General features: G+C 44.3%; 1 protein-coding gene across 3 annotated transcripts in view; it reads left to right on the top strand.

Annotated features, from left to right (window-relative positions):
• Positions 1-331: 331 nt before the first annotated feature.
• The window catches only part of os9 (OS9 endoplasmic reticulum lectin), a 60,276-nt gene continuing 36,584 nt past the window's right edge, over positions 332-24,023 (top strand). For 2 of the 3 annotated variants that reach the window (XM_041180482.1, XM_041180480.1), the window contains exon 1: positions 332-521. In XM_041180482.1, coding sequence (XP_041036416.1) covers positions 378-521 — 144 coding nt within the window. In that variant the 5' untranslated portion in view covers positions 332-377. The remainder of the gene's footprint in view (positions 522-24,023) is intronic. The other variant, XM_041180481.1, reaches the window with a different exon arrangement.

The following is a 24,023-nucleotide window of genomic DNA, read 5'->3' as shown; positions in this document are numbered from 1 at the left end:
AGTGCTTTAACCAATGAAGCAGCGTGGAGGCGGGTGTAAGAGTCGACAGGTTTGGAAACAAGCAATTAAAGAAGGCCGGCAATCGTGAGTGACAAGGATATTAGCCAATCAGATGTTATATCGTGATTGTTGTTGTTCACCCACTCAATCAGCGTGGCGGAACTTGAATGGTCAGGTTCGGTTGCCTGGCAGCCCCCAGCACGTTGGGTTGCAGCCTGTGAGTGACGAGACAGTTGAGCACTCAGCTCTGGTGCAGCGGCGCGTCACGGCCCGATTGGCTGCGGCGGGGACAGTTGACCAATAGTCGTTGCATGGAGGCGGGAACCGCTCTATTAAAGTTCGGGTGAGCGGTCTCGCGCCTGGGCGAATGTTTCAAGATGGCGGTCACAACAAGGGGCTTTCTACTTGTCACCGTATGGTCGATGCAGTTCCTGTGTCTCTTGGCTTTCCTCAACATCGAAGAGCTGAACGAGATGAAATACGGCATCGAAATCCTCTCGGACCCTATCATTAAAGGACAGGCGAGTTAGCCAGTGCTGTCATAGGCGGTGTTTATGCGACTACTCGGGTGTCGTTCACCTCAGTGCCAATAGAGGCTTCTCCCTGGAAGTTAATCTTCAATCTTTTTCATTGCATTGACTTCATTTTGGGCTGGTTGAAGAAATGTTGGGTGCCTTTTTTCTTTGTCACGATCACATCACGGGCAAGTGACGGTGATGTGGTTGTCCTGACATTGGGTTGCATGTATCTGAAGAAAAGGTGGAGAGAATCTGCTTCTTGCCTTTTCATGCGGTTTATGCCCGTTTAGCATTTACATTACGTACTTTGTGCCATGTGTGCACCTTGTCTTGTGTAGTAGCTTTTAATCTGACTTAAATGTGTTGACATTGGATTGCGCTATAGTTCAGCCAGCAACTTCTGATACTGGCATGAAACATTAGAAAGGTTTTCAGCACAGCAGGCGATTTTCTGGCCCATCCTGTTTGTGCTGGCTGAAAAAAAGCTGTCTCGCCTAATCCTGCTTTCTAGCTCTTGGCCTGTAGCCCTGGAGTTTATGGCACCTCAAGTGCATATCCAAGTATTTTTTTTCAATGCTTTGAGGTTTCCTGCCTTTAGGCAGTGAGTTCAGACCCCAACTATCCTTTGGGTGGGAAAAAATGACTGTTCAATTCACTTCTGTTTCCCCTGGTTATTGATCTCTCTGCTAACAAAAATACACACTTCCTATTCACTTCCTGTAGACTTTTCATAATTTTACACATCGCAGTTAAATATTCTCTCAGCTGTCTCTGTTCCAAAAAAAACAGCCCTAGCTTATCCGACCTTTTCTCATAGCTAAAATTCGCTATTCCTGGCAACAGCCTTGGTTAATCTCAGTACCCACTCGAATGTGGTGATATTCTCCTTGTAATGCAGTGACCAGAACTGTAGGTGGTACACTAGTGGTATAACTAGTGATCTATACAGTTTTTGCAGAAGCTCCCCTTCTACTCTAGGCCTCTTCCAATAAAGGAAATAATCCAATTTGCCTTCTTAACTGCTTTATTTATTTGAGCTGTCACTTTCTGGGATCTGTACACAGACACTTAAAGGTCCCCTGATCCTCGACACTTCTGAGTATCCTACCATTAATCATGTATTCCCTAGCTTTGTTAGCTTTCTCCAAATGTATTGCCTCGCACTTCTCCAGATTGAAATCCATTTGCCACTTTTCTGCCACCTGACCAGTCCATTGTCTTCCTGCGGTATTGAACTTGCTTTCTTGCTGTCAACCGTGTGCCTAATTTTGTATCATCTGCAAGTTTCTTCATTATGCTCCCTACATTTAAGTCTAAACCATTGAAATTGCAAGGGATCTGAATTGAGCCCAGTTGACCATTTTCCTTGGCTTCCTGTGCTGAGCAAATTTTCCTGCTTTCCCTTGGATCCCACAAGCTTTCATTTTCTGACCTGTCTGCCTTGTGGGATATTGTCAAAAGCCTTGCTAAAATCCATGTAGAGCCCATCAAACGTGCTACCCTCATCAATCCTCTTTGTTAAAATTTCAATCAAGTTAGTCCGACGTGACCTACTCTTAAATCCGTGTGCCCTTGGTTAATCCTTCATTATATAAAACACCTTTGCGTTTTCCTTGATTTTTACATTCCAATTTTATTCATTCCACCTCTTTGCTTTCCTAATTTCCATTTCAAGTTCACCTCAGCACTTCCTGTACGTCTTGAGGCTTTCTGCAGTATTGAGCTCTTGGCATCTGACATAAGTTTTCATTTTTGCCAAATCCTACTGTGTTCTCTTCGACATTCTTGATTGTTTTGGGGTGGGGGTTCTAGATTTGAGTCACATCATTTTTCTTTGGAGCATGTTTGTTCTGAACCCAATCTATCTCCTCTTTGAATGCCCCCTGTTGTTCTGACACTTCTTCAAGTAGCTGTTGCCTGTCTGCCAAATCAGATCTGAGCTTGGTAAAATGGGTCATTGCACCAATTTAAAAATTTACTCTTGTTCTATCTTTATTCTTTTTCAGAATTACTCTAAACCTAGCTGAATTAAAAATATTCTTCCACTGATGACCCCTTCTAGCTTCCCAGATTCATTCCCATAAACTAAGTCCTGAATTGCCCCTGCTCTTGTTGGGGCTTGCTACATAACTGGCTACAAAAGTTCTTATTTCATTCTTTCATGGAATGTGAGCATTGCTTGCTAGGGCAACACTTGTTACCCATCCTGAGTTGCCCCTGGTGGTGAGCTGCCTTCTTGAGCCACTGCAGTCCATGTGGTGTAGGTACACCCACAGTGCTGTTAGGGAGAGGGAGTTCCAGGTGTTTGACCCAGCGACAGTGAAGGAACGGTGATGTATTTTCAAGTCAGGATGATGAGTGACTTGGAGGGGAACTTCCAGGTGGTGGAGTTCCCATCTGTCTGCTGCCCTTGTCCTTCTAGATGGTAGTGGTTGTGGGCCTGGAAGGTGCTGTCGAAGGAGCCTTGGTGAATTCCTGCAGTGCATCTTGTAAATGGTACACACTGCTGCCACTGTGCGTCGGTGGTGGAGAGAGTGAATGTTCGTGGATGGGGTGCCAATCAGTGGGCTGCTTTGTCCTGGATGGTGTCAAGCTGCTTGTGTTGTGGGAGTTGCACTCATCCAGGCAACTGGAGAGTGTTCCATCACACTTCTGACTTGTGTCTTGTAGACAGTGGATGGGCATTGGGAGTCAGGAGGTGAGTTATTCACTGCAGGATTCCTAGCCTCTGACCTGCTCTTGTAGCTATAGTATTTATATGGCTAGTTCAGTTTCTGGTCAATGTTAACCCCCAGGATGCAGATAGTCGGGGATTCAGTGATGGTAATGCCATTGAATGTCAAGGGGCGATGGTTGGATTCTCTCTTGTAGGAGATGGTCATTGCTTGACACTTGTGTGGCGTGAATGTTGCTTGCCGCTTGTCAGCCCAAACCTGGATATTGTAGCTGAATTTGGACATGCACTGCTTCGGTTTCTGAGGAGCCGTGAATGATGCTGAATATTGTGCAATCATCAGCGAACACCCCCACTTCTGACCTTTATGATAGAGGGAAGGTCATTGATGAAGCAGCTGAAGATGGTTGGGCTGTGGACATGACCCTAAGGAACTCCTGCAGTGATGTCCTGGAGCTGAGATGACTGACCTCCAGCAACTCCAACCATCTCCCTTTGTGCTAGGTATGACTCCAACAAGCAGAGTTTTCTCCCTGATTCCCATTGACTCCAGTTTTGCTAGGGCTCCTTGATGCCACACTCGATCACATGCAGCCTTGGCGTCAAGGGCAGTTGCTCTCGCCTCACCTCGGGAGTTCAGCTCTTTTATCCATGTTTGAACGAAGGCTATAATGAGGTTAGGAGCTGAGTGACCCTGACGGAACCCAAACTGGACATCAGTGGGCAGGTTATTGCTAAGCAAGTGCTGCCTGATAGCACTGTTGATGGCCTCTTCCATTACTTTGCTGATAATAGAGTAAACTGATGGGACGGTAATTGGCTTGGTTGGATTTGTCCTGCTTTTTGTGTACTGGGCAATTTTCCACATAGCCGGGTAGATGCCAGTGTTGTAGCTGTACTGGAACAGCTTGGTGAGGGGTGCGGCAAGTTCTGGAGCACAAGTCTTTAGTATTGTTGCTGGAATACTGTCAGGGCCCATAGCCTTTGCAGTATGCAGTACCTTCAGCTGTTTCTTGATATCATGTGGAGTGAATCGAATTGGCTGAAGACTGGCATCTGTGATGCAGGGGATCTCCAGAGGAGGCTGAGATGGATCATCCAATCGGCACTTCTGGCTGAAGATTGTAGCAAATTCTTCAGCCTTATCTTTTGTACTGCTGGGCTCCTCCATCGTTGACGATGGGGATATTTGTGGAGCTGCCTCCTCCAGTGAGTTGTTTAATTGTCCACCGCCATTCACGACTGTATGTGGCAGGACTGCAGAGCTTAGGTCTGAACTGTTGGTTGTGGGATCGCTTAGCTTCATCTATCACTTGCTGTTTGGCTTGCAAGCAGTCCTGTGTTTTAGCTTTGCCAGGTTAACACCTCATTTTTAGGTATGCTTGGTGCTGCTCCTGGCATGCCCTCCTGCACTCTTCATTAAACCAGGATTGATCCCCTGGCTTGATGGTAATGGTGGAGCAGGGACAGTGCTGGACCATGAAATTACAGATTGTGTTCGAGTACAGTTCTGCTGCTGCTGCTGATGGCCCACAGCGCCTCATGGATGACCAGTCTTGAATTTCTAGATCTATTCAAAATCTAGCCCATTTAGCACAGTGGTAGTGCCACGCAACATGGAGGGTATCCTCAATGTGAAGGTGGGACTTCGCCTCCACAATGACTGTGTGGTGGTCACTCCTACTGAAACTGTCATGGACAGATGCATCTGCGGCAGGCAGGTCAGTGAGGGTCAGGTCAAGTATGTTTTTCCCTCTTGTTGGTTCCCTCACCACCTGCTGCAGACCCAGTCTAGCAGCTATGTCATTTAGGACTCGGCCAGCTCGGTCAGTAGTGGTGCTACCGAGCCACCCTTGGTGATGGACATTGAAGTCCCCCACCCAGAATACATTCTGTGCCCTTGCCACCCTCAGTTCTTCCTCCAAGTGGTATTCAACATGGAGGAGCACTGATTCATCAGCTGAGGGAGGGCAGCATGTGGCAATCAGTGGGAGGTTTCCTTGCCCATGTTTGACCTGATGGCGTGAGACTTCATAGGGTCCCCAGATGTTAGCAAGGAGGACTTAAGGCAAACTCCCATGAACAGGCATGGGTAAATAACCAGATTTTCTTTTTTAAATGTGATGATGGATTGGCCAGGACAGCAGACAGAAATCCATTGCTGATCGTGATAGTGCCATGGGGTTTTAGTGCGTTTACATGAGAGGATAGACAAAGCCTCAGTTTAAAGTCTCATTGGAAAGGAGACACCACTGGGTGATGGTTGCCTTGGAAGGAGTCTGAACATGTTGCAAGTACTTTAAGATAATAGGTAATTTGTGCAAAGCAAAAAAAAAACAGAAACAGGGGTATGATTTGCAAACTAAGGAAGCCACAAACTGAGGTTGACTAAGGCTTCACATTTCATGCTTGATCTATTCCTGTAATTTGGCTGTGATCCAATGAACGCATATTTGATGCATTCAGGAGGTAATTGAATCAATTCCTTGCTCAACAGATATTGGAGAAACTACCTTGGTGTAGGAAACTGGGCTTGTAACCCCAAGATCAAGAGTTCAAATCTCACAATGGCAAACTATGAAACAATGTAACTTCATCTGAAACAGATGGAAATGTGTTTGTACTCGAAAGGGTTACCTTGGTGTAGGAAGGTGGTGAGAAATGTTAATTGGGTTTTGAATAGGACTTGGCAGACAAAGGAATAGAGTGAACAGCTTTTTCTTGTGCCTGAGCTGTCCTTGGATCTGTGGGCCTAATTTCCAGTGCCACTTCCTCTGTTCAAACCCCATTCATTCAGTAGTGCGTGTATTGGGAACGTAAGGGATTTTTACAATAATGTTTACACTTTCAGCTACGCATCTGCTTCAAATTCAACTCTCTTTTCTGAACACTTTAACATTTCAGTGGTAGATAACTGAAGCATTTGGGTTCAGTTTAACACTATACCACCTGCTTGTGTTTAGTTTACTAATTGCATTATTTCTTCATGTATTTTGGGGACAGCATTATGTCATGTTTCTGATGCCATTTGAGTTTGGATTCAGAATGACTAATTTGCACAAATCCCACCAAATATAACTGGCTCAGAATAAGAGTTCTCGGGTGTTTTCTCTGTTCCCACTGCAAGTATCGACAGCCTTGGGGACCCTTTATTCTACTCTGAAAGACTGTACCAGCTGTGTTAAGGATAATTTTACCACCATTATAGAAAATGGTCTTTGTACAGTAATGGACTAGTAACTTGACAGATACAGGGGAGAAAAAAAAAACAGAACCTTGGAGGCACATACTGTACTTCAGAAATTCAATCTTGTTAGCCACCTGGAACACTCTGGGAGATGACTGAAATCACAAGAGCATTATCAAACAAAATTTGACACAGCGATTTCTGGAAATATTAAAGCAAGTTACCAATAGCTTTCTCAAAGGAAGAGAGGTAGTAGAGAGATGGAGAGGTTTAAGAACAGAATTCCAGAGTTTGGGGCCCAGGCATAAGAAGGTGCAATTGCCAGTGGTGCAGTGATTAAAATTGGGGATGCACAAGAAGTCAGAATTGGAGGAGCGCAGAGGTTTGTCAGGCTGGAGGAGGTTATGCAGATGGGGAGGGGTGTGGCTATAGAGGGGTTTGTAAACAAGGACTGGGAGCCACAATGGATCAATGAATACAAGAGTGATGGATAAACAGTGCTTGTTGTGAGTTAGGACACTGGCAACAGTGTTTTGGATGAGCTCAAGTTTATGAAGTGTGCAATGGATAGTTATTCAGGAGAGCATTGGAATAGTCGACTCTGGAAGCAACAAGGGCTTGGATGAGGATTTCTTTAGCTTATTTTAATACATCCAGATTGCTCAACAGTAATGTAACTGGAAAGTAAGGTTGCATCTTAGAGGCTGTCAATATGCATTGTCTTGTTATCCAGCATTCTATCAAGCATGGCATCCACAGTTGTCAGTGTCTCTTTGCCATCTTTACCATTGTGTTTAGGTTTAAAAAAATGATGCTGTTTTTTGAATAAACGTTTTGCATAGAAACCCTTTTGATAAATGTGAAGCTTTGCTCAATAATATGAGAATGGTGATTTCTGGGTCCCATTTGGGCATGTATGGCTGCAATCAGTCTGAGCTTTTCATATTACAATCAAAAGTAATCCCTTCTGACCAGAAATTTTCTTCTCAGTTTTGATGTCCTTCCTCTCCCCTTTAGCATTGCTGTTGAATCTAAACCTTGAATATTTTTGCACCCCATGTTTTGAAATCTACTCACTCGTGCAACCTTCCTTTTTCCGGCAATGTGATTTGTTGTAGTGAAGCTTTAGTATCACGAAAGTGTATACTCTTTACTGTCATCTGGTTAGAATCCAATCCTTGCATATATTTCAGAATTCCTTCTTCCTTGAAGTGGATCAAATATCACTATCTTGTGCATGTAAAAACAGTACTACCTAATATGGATTGTATTGTAACTGACAAGACGACTACATTAACCTTGCAGCAGCCACCTTAAAGCATAACCCATTGGTTTCTGGCAGGAAAGACTACCTCCAGACCTGGCCAAGATATGTTTTGCACATCATCTTCACAACCTATGGCCTGACTTAACAGCAACCTTCAATGACTTGGGCAAAGCAATTGCTAAGGTATCACGTCAAAAGTTACCACAAAATATAAGAGCATATGGCGTGGGGGGATAACATGTTCGTATGGGTAAAGGATTAGTTAGCTAACCGGAAGCAGAGAGTAGGGATAAATGGGGCGTTTTCAGATTGGCAAGTTGTAATTAGTGGAGTGCCACAGGGATCAGTGCTGGGTCCTCAGTTATTTACAATCTATATCAGTGATTTGGATGAGGAAATGAATGTATGGTAGCTAATTTGCCAGTGATACCAAGATAGATAGGAAAGTAAGAAAGGCAGATTAAATGAGTGGACAAAAATTTGGCAGATGGAGCATAACGTGGGTAAATGTGAAATTCTTCGTTTTGGTAGGAAGAATAGAAAAGCAGCAAATTATCTAAATGGAGAGAGATTGCAGAACTGAGGTACAGAGGGATCCCCTTGTACACAAATCTCAAAAGATTAGTATGCAGGTACAGCAAGTGATTAGGAAGGCAAATGGAATGTCGGCATTTATTGTAAAGGGAATGGAATATAAAAGTAGGGAAGTTGTACAGCTGTACACTGTCTTGGTGAGACCACATCTGGAATAATGTGTGCAGTTTTGGTCTCCTTATTCGAAAAAAGATATAATTGCTTTAGAAGCAGTTCAGAGAAGGTTCACTCAACTCATTCCTGGTATGAGGAGCTTATCTTTTGAAGAAAGGTTGAACAGGTTGGGTCTATACCCATTGGGGTTTAGAAGAATGAGAGGTGATCTTATTGAAACGTTTACGATCCTGAAGGGTCTTGATAGGGTGGATACTAGGAGTATGTTTCCTCTTGTGGGGGGAGACGAAAACTAGGGGGCACTGTTTAAGGCCCCCCTTTTAAGACGGATGAGAATTTTTTTCTCCCAAAGTCATTGGTGTGTGGAATTCTCTTCCCCCAGAAAGTAATGGAGGCTGGGTAATTAAATTTATTCAAGGTTCAGTTCGATAGATTTTTGTTAGGTAAGGGAGCAAATAGGGGACAGATAGGAAGGAAAGTGGAGCTGAGACCACAACCAGATCAGTCATGATCTTCTTGAATGGTGGAGCAGACCTGAAGTACCAAACGGCCTACTCCTGCTCCTATGTTTCCACATGTCGTAGATAACCTGGTGCCTTTTTAACTGCCTTGGAGAGTCAGGGTGGAATTTCCCAACAGGTTATTCCTGAAATTGGCCGCAGGTTTCTGTTTCCTGTTCCTGTTTGTCCCAGGAGTTAGCATTACTACTGATAGGGGAAAGTGGTGCATGAGGCATCAATGTCTAATTGATGACATGGGCATTGATGGATCCTATGGCGTTATCTTGACTTTATTAATTCATGGGATGTGGGTGACCTTGGCTAGGCCAGCATTAATTGCCCATCTCTTATTGCCCTTGAAGGTGATGGTGAGCTGCATTGGAGTGCTGCTTTGGGCCACATTAGAGTGCTTAACTTGGAGTTTGGTGAGAGAGGGAGTTTTATGAAGAGGGAAGAGGGGATCCTTTCATTTTCTACCTTCCTGAATAAGAACAACAGTGTCCATGGTAAGTAGGACCTGCTGAGTATTTCTTCTGTCCTTAATATCCTTTAAATTAGAGGAAGTAAAAGTAAAGGGAATAACTTAAGGGTAAGTCATGGCAAGGCAGCCCAGCCAAGTGGAAGGCTCCTTCTGTGCGATGTGGGAAGCCAGGGACATGACTAATGTCCAGGGCGACCTTGTGTGTGGAAATTGTCTCCAGCTACAGCTACTTGAAATCAGTGTTTCGGAGCTGGAGCTAAGGCTGTAGTCACTGTGGAGCATCCGCAAGGATGAGATCTTCGTGGATAGCATGTATGGTGAGGTGGCCACACCTCAGGTAGAGTGTACAGGCATGAAGGGAATAGGTGACCACCAGACAGAGTAAGAGCACTAGACAAGTAATGCAGGAGTTCCCTGGGTCCATCTCCCCCTCAACAGATCTGTGGTTTTGGATACTGTTGGGGGAGATGGATTCTCGGGGAAATACAGCAAGAACCAAGTCTGTGGCACCACAAGTAGCTCAGCTGCACAGGGGGAGAAAAGAGTGGGAGAGCAATAGTGATAGGGGATTCTATTGTAAGGGGAACAGATAGATGTTTCTGTGGCCACACATGTGACAGCAGGATGGTATGCTGCCTTCCTGGTGCCAGGGTCAAGGATGTCACTGAGCAGCTGCAGAACATTCTGAAGGGGGGAGGGTGAACAGCCAGAGGTCGTGGTCCATATTGGTATAAGTGACAGGTTTAAAAAAAAGGATGAGGTCCTGAAAGCAGAATTTAGGGAGCTGGGAAATAAATTAAAAAGCAGGAGCTTGAAGGTGGTAATCTCTGGATTGCATCCAGTACCTTGTGCTAGCGAGATCAGGGATAGGAGAATAGACCAGATGAATGCGTGGCTGGAGAGATGGTGTAGGAGGGAGGGATTTAGATTCCTGAGGCATTGGGACCGATTCTGGGGAAGATGGGACCTGTACAAGCTGGATGGGTTGAACCCCAGCAGGACTGGGGCCAATATCCTCACGGGTATTTACCAGTACTGTGGGGGAGGGTTTAAACTGGACTGGAAGGGGTATGGGAACCTGAACAGAAAGACACGAGAGGGGAACAAAGAAGAATGAAAGGCAGAGAAAAGTAGAAGGCAGAGGAAGCAAATGCTAGCAGCAAATAGGGCCTTAGTTCAAAATAAATGTGTAAAAAGACAAGTCTAAAGGCGCTGTATCTGAATGCACAGAGCATTTGCAATAAGGTAGACAAATTTACAGTACAAATAGATGTAAATGGGTACAATATGATTGTGATTATGGAGACATGGCTGCAGGATGACCAAGGCTTGGAACTGAATATCCAAGGGTACTCAGTATTTAGGATGGACAGGGAAAAAGGAAAAGGTGGTGTGTTGTTGTTAGTTAAGGATGAAATCAGTGTGATAGTGAGAGAGGATATTGGCTTAGAAAATCTAGATGTAGAATCAGTCTGGATGGAGCGAAGAAGCAACAAGGGGCAGAAAACATTAGTGGGAGTTGTCTATAGACCTTCAAACAGTAATGGTAAGGTAGGGGATGGCATTAAACAGGAAATAGAGATGCACTTAACCAGGGTGCTACAGTGATCGTGGATGACTTTAATCTACTTAGACTGGGCAAACCAAGTTAGCAACAATACTGTGGCCGATGAATTCCTGGAGTGTGTACAAGCTGATTTTTTTTAGATCAGTATATTGAAGAACTGGCTAGGGACCAGGCTTTCCTAGATTTTGTATTCTGCAATGAGAAGGGGTTAATTAATAATCTTGTGTGGGGTCCTTTAGGGAACAGTGATCAATTTTTCATTAGGATGGAAAGTGAAGTAGTCTCATCTGAAACTAGGATCCTAAATCTAAACAAAGGAAACTACAAAGATATAAGGCGTGAGTGCTAGATTGGGGAACTTTGGGGAATTAAACAGCAGATAGGCAATGGCCAATATTTAAGGAACAAATGTATGCATTGCAGCAGTTACACATTCCTTTTTGGTGCAAAAACACACCAGGGAAATCGGTCCAGCCATGGCTAACAAAAGAAATTAAGGATAGCATTAGATCCAAAGAGGAGTCATATAAAGCTGCTAGAAAAAGTAGCAAGCCTGAGGATTGGGAGCAGTTTAGAATTCAGCAAAGGAGGGCCAAGAGATGTATTAAGAAGGGAAAATAGAGTATGAGAGTAAACTTGCAAAGGACATAAAAGTGGACTGTAAAAGCTTCTATGAGTATGTAAAAAGAAAAAGATTAGTGAAGACAAATGTAGATCCCTTTCAGTCTGAAACAGGAGAATTTAAAATAGGGAATAAGGAAATGGCAGAGCAATTAATCAACTACTTTAATTCTGTCTTCACAGAGGAAGACACAATTTACTTCCCAGAAATACTAGGGAACCAAGGGTCTAGTAAGAAGGAAGAATTGAAGGAAATTAGTATTACTAAAACAATAGTGCTGGAGAAATTAATGGGACTGAAAGCTGATAAATCCCCAGGGCCTGATAATCTACATCCCAGGGTACTAAAGGAGGTGGCCATGGAAATAGTGGATGTGTTGGTTGTCATCTTTCAAAATTCTGTAGATTCTGGATCAGTCCTGGCAGATTGGAGGTTGGCAAATGTAACCCCACTATTTAAAAAAGGAGAGGGAGAAAGCAGCAAATTACAGACTGGTTAGCTTAACATCAGTTGTAGGGAAAATGCTACAGTCTATTATAAAGCATGTGACAACAGGACACTTGGCAAATATCAATAGAATTAGACAAAGTCAGCATAGATTTATGGGAGGGAAATCATATTTAGTAAACCTACTGGAGTATTTTGAGGATGTAACTAGCAGAATAGATAAGGGGGAACCGGTGGATATGGTGTATTTGGATTTTCAGAAAACTTTTGAATACGTCCCACATAAGAGGTTAGTGTGTAAAGTTAAAGCACATGGGATTTGGGGTAATATATTGGCATGGATTGAGAATTGGTTAGCAGACAGGAAACAGAGTAGGAATAAATGGGTCTTCATCAGAGTAGCAGATGGTGTCTAGTGGGATACCGCAAGGATCAGTGCTTGGGCCCCAGCTATTCACAATATATATCAGCGATTTGAATGAGGGAACCAAATGTAATATTTGTAAGTTTGCTGATGCCACAAAACTTTGTGGGAATGTGAGCACTGAGGATGGTGTTAAGAGGCTTCAAGGTGATTTAGACAGGCTGAGTGAGTGGGCAAATACATGACAGATGCAGTATAATGTGGATAAGTGTGAAGTTATACACTTTGGTAGGAAAAACAGAATGGCAGCGTATTATTTAAATGGTGATAGATTGGGAAATGTTGGTGTACAAAGGGACCTGAGTGTCCTTGTACACCAATCACTGAAAGCAGGTACAGCAAGCAATTAAGCAGGTAAATGGTATGTTGGCCTTCATTGCAAGAGGACATGAGTACAGGAACAAGGATGTCTTAACTGCAGCTGTACAAGGCCTTGGTGAGATCACACCTGGAGTATTGTGTGCAGTTTTGGTTTCCTTACCTAAGAAAGGATATACTTGCCATAGAGGGAGTGCAGTGCAGGTTCACCAGACTGATTCCTGAGATGGCAGGATTGTCATACGAGGAAAGATTGAGCTGACTAGGCCAGCATTCAATAGAGTTTAGATGAATGAGAGGGGATCTCATTGAAATTAATAAAATCCTGACAGGGCGGGACAGACTGGATCCAGGGATGATGTTTCCTCTGGTTGGGGGTGGGGTCTAGAACAAGGAGTCACAGTCTCAGGATACGTGGTAGGCCATTTAGAACTGAGATGAGGAGACACTTCTTTACTCAGTGAGTGGTAAACCTGTGGAATTTTCTACCACAGAGGTCTGTGGATGCCAAGTCACTGAATATATTTAAGAGGGATATAGATAGCTGGACTCTAAAGATGTCATGGAGTATGGGGAGAGAGCAGGTGTTGAGATAGAAGATCAGCCATGATATTGAATAGCAGAGCAGGCTTGAAGGGCCGAAAGACCTACTGCTTCTATTTTCTATGCTTCTGTTTTCTATGTTTCTATGGCGCTAGTGAACCACTCTTAGTAATGAACCTTAAAATACCCCCAGAGTACATTCTGTGCCCTTTCCACCCTCTTACTTCCTCCAAGTGGTGTTGAACATGGAGGGATGCTGATTCGTCAGCTGAGGGGGTGGGGGAACAGTAGGTGGTAATCAACAGGAGATTTCCTTGCCCATGTTTGACCTGATGCCATGAGACTTTGTGGGGTCCGCAATCGATGTTGAGGGCTCCAAGGACAACTCCCTCCTGACTGTATACCACTGTGCAGCCACCTCTGGTGGCTGTCCTGTCAATGGGGCAGGACATAGCCAGGGATGGCATTGGTGGTGACTGGGACATTATCTGTAAGGTACAATTCCATGTGCATGACTGTCAGGCTGCTGCTTGACTCGTCGTGAGACAGCTCTCCCAGTTTTGGCACAAGCCCCCACATGCTAGTAAGGAGGACTTTGCAGGGTCAACAGGGCTGAGTTTGCCGTTGTCATCTCTGGTGCCTAGGTGGATGCCAGACGGTCTGTCCATTTTCATTCTTTTTATAATTCATAGCACTTTGATACAACTGAGTGGCTTGCTAGGTCATTTCAGAGGGCAGTCAAGAGTCAACCACATTGCTGAGAGTCTGGAGTCACATATAGGCCAGGCCAGGTAAGCACGGCAGATTTCTTTCCCTAAAGGGTATTAATGAACTGAGTTTTTACAACAATAGGCAATGGTTTCATGGTCACCATTTGACTAGCTATTAATTCCCTGTTTATTAATTGAATTTATATTCCACCAGTTGCTGTGGTGGGATTTGAATCAGCATCCCCAGAGCATTGGCCTGGGCCTCTGGATTACTAGTCCACTAGGCTACTGTCTCCCCATCTTTCCATTTTGTTTTTAATTTGCAGAACGTAGGTGACACTGGCAGCTCCACATGTATTGTTCATTGGACAGGTTGGGCCTGTATCCATTGGGGTTTAGAAGAATGAGAGATGATCTAAGATCCTGAGGGGGCTTGACAGGGTGGATGCTGAGAGGATGTCTCCCCTTTTGGGAGAGACTAGAACTAGGGGACATGGTTTCAAGATAAGGGGTCTCCCATTTAAGACTGAGATGAGGACAAATTTTTTGAGGGTCTATGGAAATCCCTTCCCTAGAAAGCAGTGGAGGCTGGATCATTGAATATTTTTAAGGCTGAGTTGGATTAGTTCTTGACTAACAAGGGAGTCAAAGTTATAGTGGGTAGGCAGGAAAGTGGAGTTGAGGCTGCAGTCAGATCAGCTGTGATCCTATCAAGTGGCAGAGCAGGCTCGAGGGGCCGAATGGCCTACTTCTGCTCCCCCATTCTTATGTTTGTATTCGAGTTGTCCTGAGAAAGTGGAGCACCCAATACTGACAGTGTTTTATTTAGTAGATGCCTCATTCTAGCTCTGTTGAATAGAAACATCCTCACCACGAAAGGTAAGCGTGCATTGGAATCTCTAAACTAATTTTCATTATCTGACTTCAAACCTACATTTCCCAGCTCTGCTGTTTCTGTGAGTTTAAGCTCTTGACAGCTTCATTTAACTTCATGGAACTTGAATCTATGTAGGACTTTCCCCTCCTTGGGGTGCCCCAAAATGTGCTACAAACAATGAAGTACTTTTGAAATATTTTTACAGTTGTGATATAGACAGATGTAGCAACCAATTTGTATACAGCAATATGCTATAAGCAGCAATGAGGCAAATAACCAAATAAACTCTGATAAAAACAAAAAAACTGCGGATGCTGGAAATCCAAAACAAAAACAGAATTACCTGGAAAAACTCAGCAGGTCTGGCAGCATCGGCGGAGAAGAAAAGAGTTGACGTTTCGAGTCCTCATGACCCTTCGACAGAACTTGTGTTCGAGTCCAAGAAAGAGTTGAAATATAAGCTGGTTTAAGGTGTGTGTGTGGGGGGCGGAGAGATAGAGAGACAAAGAGGTGGAGGGGGGGGAGGTGTGGTTGTAGGGACAAACAAGCAGTGATAGAAGCAGATCGTCAAAAGATGTCAACGACAATAGTACAATAGAACACATAGGTGTTAAAATTAAAGTTGGTGATATTATCTAAACGAATGTGCTAATTAAGAATGGATGGTAGGGCACTCAAGGTATAGCTCTAGTGGGGGTTTTTTTTTTATATAATGGAAATAGGTGGGAAAAGGAAAATCTTTATAATTTATTGGAAAAAAAAAGGGAAGGGGGAAAGAAAGGGGGTGGGGATGGGGGAGGGAGCTTACGACCTAAAGTTGTTGAATTCATTATTCAGTCCGGAAGGCTGTAAAGTCCCTGGTCGGAAGATGAGGTGTTGTTCCTCCAGTTTGCGTTGGGCTTCACTGGAACAATGCAGCAAGTCAAGGACAGACATGTGGACAAGAGAGCAGGGTGGAGTGTTGAAATGGCAAGCGACAGGGAGGTTTGGGTCATTCTTGCGGACAGACCGCAGGTGTTCTGCAAAGCGGTCGCCCAGTTTACGTTTGGTCTCTCCAATGTAGAGGAGACCACATTGGGAGCAACGAATGCAGTAGACTAAGTTGGGGGAAATGCAAGTGAAATGCTGCTTCACTTGAAAGGAGTGTTGTTTGGGTCCTTGGACGGTGAGGAGAGAGGAAGTGAAGGGGCAGGTGTTGCATCTTTTGCGTGGGCATGGGGTGGTGCCATAGGAGGGGGTTGAGGAGTAGGGGGTGATGGAGGAGTGGACCAGGGTGTCCCGGAGGGAGCGATCCCTACGGAATGCCGATAAGGGGGGTGAAGGGAAGATGTGTTTGGTGGTGGCATCATGCTGGAGTTGGCGGAAATGGCGGAGGATGATCCTTTGAATGCGGAGGCTGGTGGGGTGATAAGTGAGGACAAGGGGGACCCTATCATGTATCTGGGAGGGAGGAGAAGGCGTGAGGGCGGATGCGCGGGAGATGGGCCGGACACGGTTGAGGGCCCTGTCAACGACCGTGGGTGGAAAACCTCGGTTAAGGAAGAAGGAGGACATGTCAGAGGAACTGTTTTTGAATGTAGCATCATCGGAACAGATGCGACGGAGGCGAAGGAACTGAGAGAATGGGATGGAGTCCTTACAGGAAGCGGGGTGTGAGGAGCTGTAGTCGAGATAGCTGTGGGAGTCGGTGGGTTTGTAATGGATATTGGTGGACAGTCTATCACCAGAGATTGAGACAGAGAGTCAAGGAAGGGAAGGGAAGTGTCAGAGATGGACCACGTGAAAATGATGGAGGGGTGGAGATTGGAAGCAAAATTAATAAATTTTTCCAAGTCCTGACGAGAGCACGAAGCGGCACCGAAGTAATCATTGATGTACCGGAGAAAGAGTTGTGGAAGGGGGCCGGAGTAGGACTGCAACAAGGGATGTTCCACATACCCCATAAAGAGACAGGCATAGCTGGGGCCCATGCGGGTACCCATAGCCACACCTTTTATTTGGAGGAAGTGAGAGGAGTTGAAGGAGAAATTGTTCAGTGTGAGAACAAGTTCAGCCAGACGGAGGAGAGTAGTGGTGGATGGGGATTGTTTGGGCCTCTGTTCGAGGAAGAAGCTAAGGGCCCTCAGACCATCCTGGTGGGGGATGGAGGTGTAGAGGGATTGGACGTCCATGGTGAAGAGGAAGCGGTTGGGGCCAGGGAACTGGAAATTGTTGATGTGACGTAAGGTGTCAGAGGAATCACGGATGTAGGTGGGAAGGGACTGGACAAGGGAGAGAGAAGGGAGTCAAGATAACGAGAAATGAGTTCTGTGGGGCAGGAACAAGCTGAGACGATCGGTCTACCGGGGCAGTTCTGTTTGTGGATTTTGGGTAGGAGATAGAAGCGGGCCGTCCGAGGTTGGGCGACTATCAGGTTGGAAGCTGTGGGAGGGAGATCCCCAGAGGAGATGAGGTCAGTGACAGTCCTGGAAACAATGGCTTGATGTTCAGTGGTGGGGTCATGGTCCAGGGAGAGGTAGGAGGAAGTGTCTGCGAGTTGACGCTCAGCCTCCGCGAGGTAGAGGTCAGTGCGCCAGACAACAACAGCACCACCCTTGTCAGCGGGTTTGATGACAACTCTGATGTTGGTTGAGGTGTAATTAATAGCCAGGGCACTAGGTAAAATCCCCTGCCTGCCTAGAATAGTGCCATGGAATCTGTTGCATCCATCCAAGAGGACAAACGGAGCCTCATTTGAAAGACTGCACCTACGTTGTTCATTATAGCACTGAAATGTTAGCCCAGAGACTTAGTGCTACCACTTGGCTAACATGTACAGCAGTATTTTTAACAGCTTGTATCAAGACCTTCTGAGTGCTAGTCCTCATCAGAAATCTGGAAATGTAACGGTTGTACTCGGAGCTTTTCTGCTACCTCGTATCATGAATGTTTTCTTTGGTCACACTTCAATGCCTGTATTTTCAGTTGTTGCTGATGTTTGTCAGTTCTGTTATATTGTAATTGCTAAAAAATTCTGAGCCTGGATAGTAAGGTTTCACTAATCAGCTACACTACCCTTGATGATTCAATTGCTCTTATGCTAAAAAAATTTAATTATCCAATAACTAAATTATGCTATATACCCGAGATGATAAAGTAGCAATTTAATGCTATAAATTCAACTAATTGGAATTAAATTTGAATTGAGAGTATACTGTATTTTTCTCTATCTGTACAGATAGATATTTGTCTTAACGGCTGGGAAAGAAGCAAACTGAAAGGTGATAAGCAAAGCAAAAGACCACAAATGTGTTTCCTCTCCATTTTTGAACACTGGATATTTGGAGACCCCCTATCAGCTAATCTATTAATTTGCTGTTTGTGGGATCTAACTATGCAGATTGGCTACTGCATTTACATTACAACGGTGACTACTCTGCGAAGGCATTTGTTGGGTGCGAAACACTGGGATGCCCTGACACTGGAAGGTGATACAGAAATACAAGCTTGGTTAAGCCTCTGCTAAGTCCAGCCTGGAGCTAGTGACTAGCTAAGAGAGGTTGGCAAGCAGTTCCTGCTGAGTGCCATCTGGGTTTCCCAGTTCTGCTTTCTAAACCCCCACCTCTTCCCCACACAGTGCTTGGCCTTCACTCAGTAACCTCCTACTGCAGTATGTCTGAGATCAGGAATCTGCCATGCTGTGAATTGTGGGTGCATACTCACTATTGTGTGGTGTTACTTGTTGGCGCTTAACTGAGATGTAAGAAAGAGGGGTGTAGCAGCTACATTTTGGGGACTGCAAATGGTCTAAACTTCACAAAGGGTTCTCTATTCAGAGTGAATTCAAAACATATCCTAAAATATGAGTGAAACCAAATAGCTTGCAAATTGTATTCCAAAATAAATAGTGTTGGTTTTGAATTTGTTTCCTGGACCAGCATGACTGACTCTGCTCTTGGCTCTTATTTCGTCACCTTGACTAGGTAGTCTGGTCCCTGTTTGAACAGCAACACAATGAGTCACCTTCCTCTTTCAACAGACCAAAATTAAACCCCACACATGGCTTATGCAAACTAAAGAAACCACAGTTAAGATAGCTTTGCAGCTGTTCAGTTTTAGAACTGTTGACTGAATACCCTCAGCTTTTGGGAAGTTCTGTGCATGGAAATTAGTGTGGCAGGATCATTTATTTGTAAGGCTTTTAATATGATAAATGTTGGTGAGCAGAGCAATTTCAATGGACATTGGTGAAATGATAGAATAGGCATCTCTAGGTCAGACTAAGTTTACTGGCTTTGCACTTTTGAAACTTATCCTTAGACTGAGTTTGTGTGTTATTTCCAACCATACTGTACCTGTGAAATTGGGATTGAACAGGCTGGGACTTTTTATTCTAGAAAAGAGAAGGGTGACCTGATGGAGGTCTTTAAGGTTATGAAAGTCGTCACTGATAAATGAAATGAGAATTCAGAAGAAACTTTACACAGCATGTTGTTAGAATGTGGAACTCGCTCCCACAGGGAATTGGTGAAGTGAATAGTGTAGATGTGTTTCAGGGGAAGCTAGATAAACACGAGGGAGAAAGATATAGAAGGGTTTGCTGATAGGAGGAGGCTCATGTGGAGCATAAACACAGACGTGGACCAGTTGAAAGAAATAACCTGTTCCTTTGTTGTGTTTTCTGTGTTGGGAGAAAATTGCATAAAGCCCTGGTTAAGCTGCAACTGGAGTTTTGTGTCCAGTTCTAGTTGCCACATTTTAGGAAGGATGTGAGGATCCTTGATGGGGTGCGGAGGAGTTTTACCAGAATGGTTCCAGGGATGAGGGATTTTAGCTCCAAGGTTAGGTTGGGGAAGCTGGGATTGTTCTCCTTGGGGCATAGGAGATTAAGGGGGAGATTTGATCGAGATGTACAAGATTGACAGGTTTAAATAAGGTAGATAAAAGCTGTTTCTGTTAGCTGATGGTACAAAGACTAGGAGACATGGATTTAAGGTTTTGGGCAAGAGATGCGGGTTGGTATGTAAGGAGCATCTTTTTTACACAGTGAGTGGTAGTGACCTGGAACTTGCTGCCTGTGAGAGGGGTAGAAGCAGAGATGATGAATGATTTCAGAAGAAAATTGGATGGGCACTTGTGGGAAATAAAGTTGCAGGGCTATGGGGATAGAGCAGGGGAATGGGACTGACTGGATTGCTCATTGGACTCGATGGGGTCAAATGGCCTCCTCCTGTGCCGTTATGAGTCTGATTCCATGATTCTACTTGGATTCATGCAGTCCTCATTATTTTCTTTCTATTGATTCTTTATGGAGCAAAGTGCCAGAATGCAATTTGGTGTGTACAAAGCACAGCTAATATTGATTCACTCTGTATGAAGCAGTTGCATGGTCCCTTGTGCCATGTTTACCTGTAGCCTAAGGGTTTTTCTTTGTGTAAATGTCTTGCCTTGAAAGTATTTTTCCTGGAATCAGTGACTCTGTTCCTCAGTTGCTTTGAGGGTGGGTAAGCAACTAGCCTGTATACCAGAACTGGCAAGTGCCTGGTGACTATCCTACCCTTTTGGGAGGTATTTGGCTTCCACTTAGCGCCTCTCACAGTAACATAGCTGAGGTCAGACATTCAGTGCTGTGTTTAGTCACCTCTCTGTTGCATATTGGTGACCTGCTACCCTGAGCCACAGTGGCTGTTCGGCCCAACTGGCCTGTGCTAGTGTTAATACTCCACATGAACCTCCTCCTGGTTTGTCTGACTTACTGTAACCTTTCAGTACATTATTCCTATCTCCTTTCCTCTCATGTACTTGTCTAGTTTTCTTTTGAAAGTATTTGCTTCCTGTGGCAGTGAGCCCCACCATTGTAAAGTAATTTCCCTATTGGATTTATTAGTAACTGTCGTATCTATGGCCCTAATTTTGGATTCTCTCAAGTGGAAACACCATATCCACATCTACCCTGCCCAACCCATTCATCATTTTCTAAAGGCATAAACCCTTTCCTGATGGTTGTAATATCTCAGTTTTGGTACCATCCTTGTGCATGCTCTTTTTTTGTGCACTCCAGTGCTTTATGTCCTGTAAATGAATACACAGCCAGAAAGCTTAAAAAAATGCTGTTACTGGCTGAGTAGCAGTTCCTTTGCACTTGTGTTGTTCACTGCCTTAAATTTGGATGCAGGTGGTGCTGACAAGGCTGCATTTACTGTTCATCCCTAGCTACCCTACCAGCAATTTGCCAGGACACTGCAGATGTTATTTAGTCACAGGGAGGTCAGAAAGGGTAGGGGTGGCAGATTTTCTTCCTGTGAGGCATTTGTGAATTTTAGGTTTTTGACAATCTGTCAGTTTATATTTTCTTTGTCCTTTCTCCACCAAACTGAATTAGCTGTAAAGCACTTTGGGATGTCCAGAGGTCGTAAGTGGTGCCATATAAGTGTGCACATGTTTTCTGGGATGGTGCAGCAAATGTTGTGGCATTGAGCTGTTCATCTACATCGTTAGAAGTAGGAGAGAGCGAGAAAAAGAGTTGAAGGCTCTGAAATTGGACGTATCTTCCTTGTGGAGTAGAGAGCTGCAAAATTACTACTTGAAACATGCACCTTAATTAATATTTTTAAAAATTTTAGATGTCCCAACTTGTTTCGTGCATGTGGGTTGTCGTACGTGCATTCCATCAATCTGCACGTGGATTGACTTCTGTGTTATCGGCACTGATTGATCTGTAGTTTAATGAGAGTGGTTCCAAAAACATCCCCAAGTTTGTCTTGTTGCTCATTCTGTATTTGGGATTGCTGTGAAGCTGGCAACCTTTCCAGCAATGTGGCAAGCAAGGCAATGTCACAGGCACTAAACGTACATTGCAACTGCACCATTAATGACTTGCTCTCTTCAGGCGATACCTGACCTGTCATGTGGACTAATAGACAGCTGGGCCCTGGAGAGGGAAAGCATTACAAATTAACGTGCCCCAGGGTATTGGTTCAAAATAGTGACACTCATTCCTGAAAAGGTCAAATCTAAAATTAAACACTCCAAGCCAGTGGTCTAAGTGAGAGGATGCAGTGCAGCACCATATTTTCTTTTTGTTTGTTTTGAAATGGCTTGTTATGCTCTGCATTTAGCTAACACATTGCTAAATCAAAATGTAAATAAGCGCTAATGGGTATTTACTTCTTGCAGTCATAATGTCAGATTGTTCCTGATTTACTTGGAGCCAGACCAAGCACACCTGAATCAAAACGGGACGATGTCTTGCCTTGTTTTTGGATTGTTTTTCTATTTATAAAACATTGACTGTTGCCAGATCTTATCTCGCAGCAATCATGGCATGTATAATGTAACTTGAATCACTTTGGTATTTCCACTCTAACTTGCTTCCATACTGTTTTCTGTTTTCGCATACATCTTTAATTACCGTATTCCTCCACATTCATAAATGTTTTGTGCTGCTGCAATGTGCTGATCTTCATGTTGCGCAGTTTCTGCCAAACTCCCCTTAATGGATGTGAGGAAAAGCTTTTTTACCCAGAGGGTGGTGATGGTCTGGAATGCACTGCCTGGGAGGGTGGTGGAGGCGGGTTGCCTCAAATACTTTAAAAAGTACCTGGATAAGCACTTGGCACGTCAAAACATTCAAGGCTATGGGCCAAGTGCTGGTAAATGGGATTAGGTAGGTAGGTCAGGTGTTTCTCACGTGTCGGGGCAGACTCGATGGGCTGAAGGGCCTCTTCTGCACTGAGATTCTGTGAATTGCTAAGATGGTGTTTGCCCTTCAATGACATGGGGAGGGGGGGTGGTGTGAAATCAAGGGGTGGGGGCAATGTGGGAGTGGGGAGGTGTTGCTGTCTTTGCTAACTGCCTAAATTCCTATTTCCAAAATGTATTTCTTGCATCCCATTGGGAGCTTCATTGCTGGAAGGACCTCATCATTAAATTGTTTATTTTCCTCACTTGCACTGCTCAGCCATTTTCACCAAAAATCACACGTCTGCAACAGTGAATTTTGACATTTTAACTAATGAAGTGGCTAATTATAAAGTGTTAAAGAATCACTACTGCAGATGCCCTGATTAGGTTCCTCAGTTTCCATTCTTGCTGGCAAAATTGCATTCATGGAAATTGCATATCTAATAGCCCCATCCTCCAGCTTCTTCACCTTGGAGAATAAAGAAATATTTCCTCCATTTTTGATGAAGGAATTTCTGACCCTAAATTTCTTGAACTCCACTAGGTAGCGATGCACTTTTGTCTACAGGTTATTAATCGCTGCTTTATCTACCAAGTAGAGAGAGACTGTACTAGAGAAAACATTCTGGAGGTATCAGTTCTATCCTTTGCACTTGAAGACTGGAGCAGTATCTGTTCCTGTTTGAGTAGTTAAGGTCTAATGAAGTGAAAATTCCACATATAGCACAGTGAAATTTCAACTTCTCCTGATTTCTTCCTTGCCTGCCAGAGAAACAAGCTACAAGCCTATCTCTACAGAAGAGTTGGCTTGGCTGTTCTGCTATCAGGGCAAAATATAATTGCAGTATTTGGGGGTGTATATTGTCAACTGTGACTCAGTTGGTGGCACTCTTGTCTTTGAGTCAAAAGGTTGTGAGTTCAAGTCCCACATCCGAGGCATGAACACAAAATCTGGGCTCGCACTCTAGTGCTGTGCTGCATCGTGGTCTGTTGAATGGATAGATTGTCTGGAGACCTGGTGGTCCAACCCCTGGCTTACATTGAGTTAGCTCAGTTCGGCTGAGGCAATAATGGGTGCACTTTAAATATTCATTCCCTTCACCATCAACGCACAGTAGTAGCAATGTGTACCATCTACAAGATGCACTGCAGGAACTCACCAAGGCTCTTTCAACAGCACCTTCCAAACCCACAACCACTATCATCCAGAAGGACAAGGGCAGCAGATACTTGGGAATACCACCACCTGGAAGATCCCCTCCAAGCCACTTACCATCCTGACTTAGAAATATATCGCCATTCCTTCACTGTCGCTGGGTCCAAATCCTGGAACTCCCTTCCTAACAGCACTGTGGGTGTACCTACACCACATGGATTGCAGCAGTTCAAGAAGGCAGCTCACCACCACCTTCTCAAGGGCAGCTCTTTGTAGTTAAATAGCTCCAGCAGAGCACTGTCTTGAATGGGCACTTGAAGTACTGGAACCTATGGAACAGAACTTCCAAGATTCGGTGGGGA

Source organism: Carcharodon carcharias, chromosome X (genome assembly GCF_017639515.1).
Source record: "Carcharodon carcharias isolate sCarCar2 chromosome X, sCarCar2.pri, whole genome shotgun sequence".
Lineage (NCBI taxonomy): Eukaryota > Metazoa > Chordata > Chondrichthyes > Lamniformes > Lamnidae > Carcharodon > Carcharodon carcharias.
This window is presented reverse-complemented; position numbering and strand designations above follow the sequence as displayed.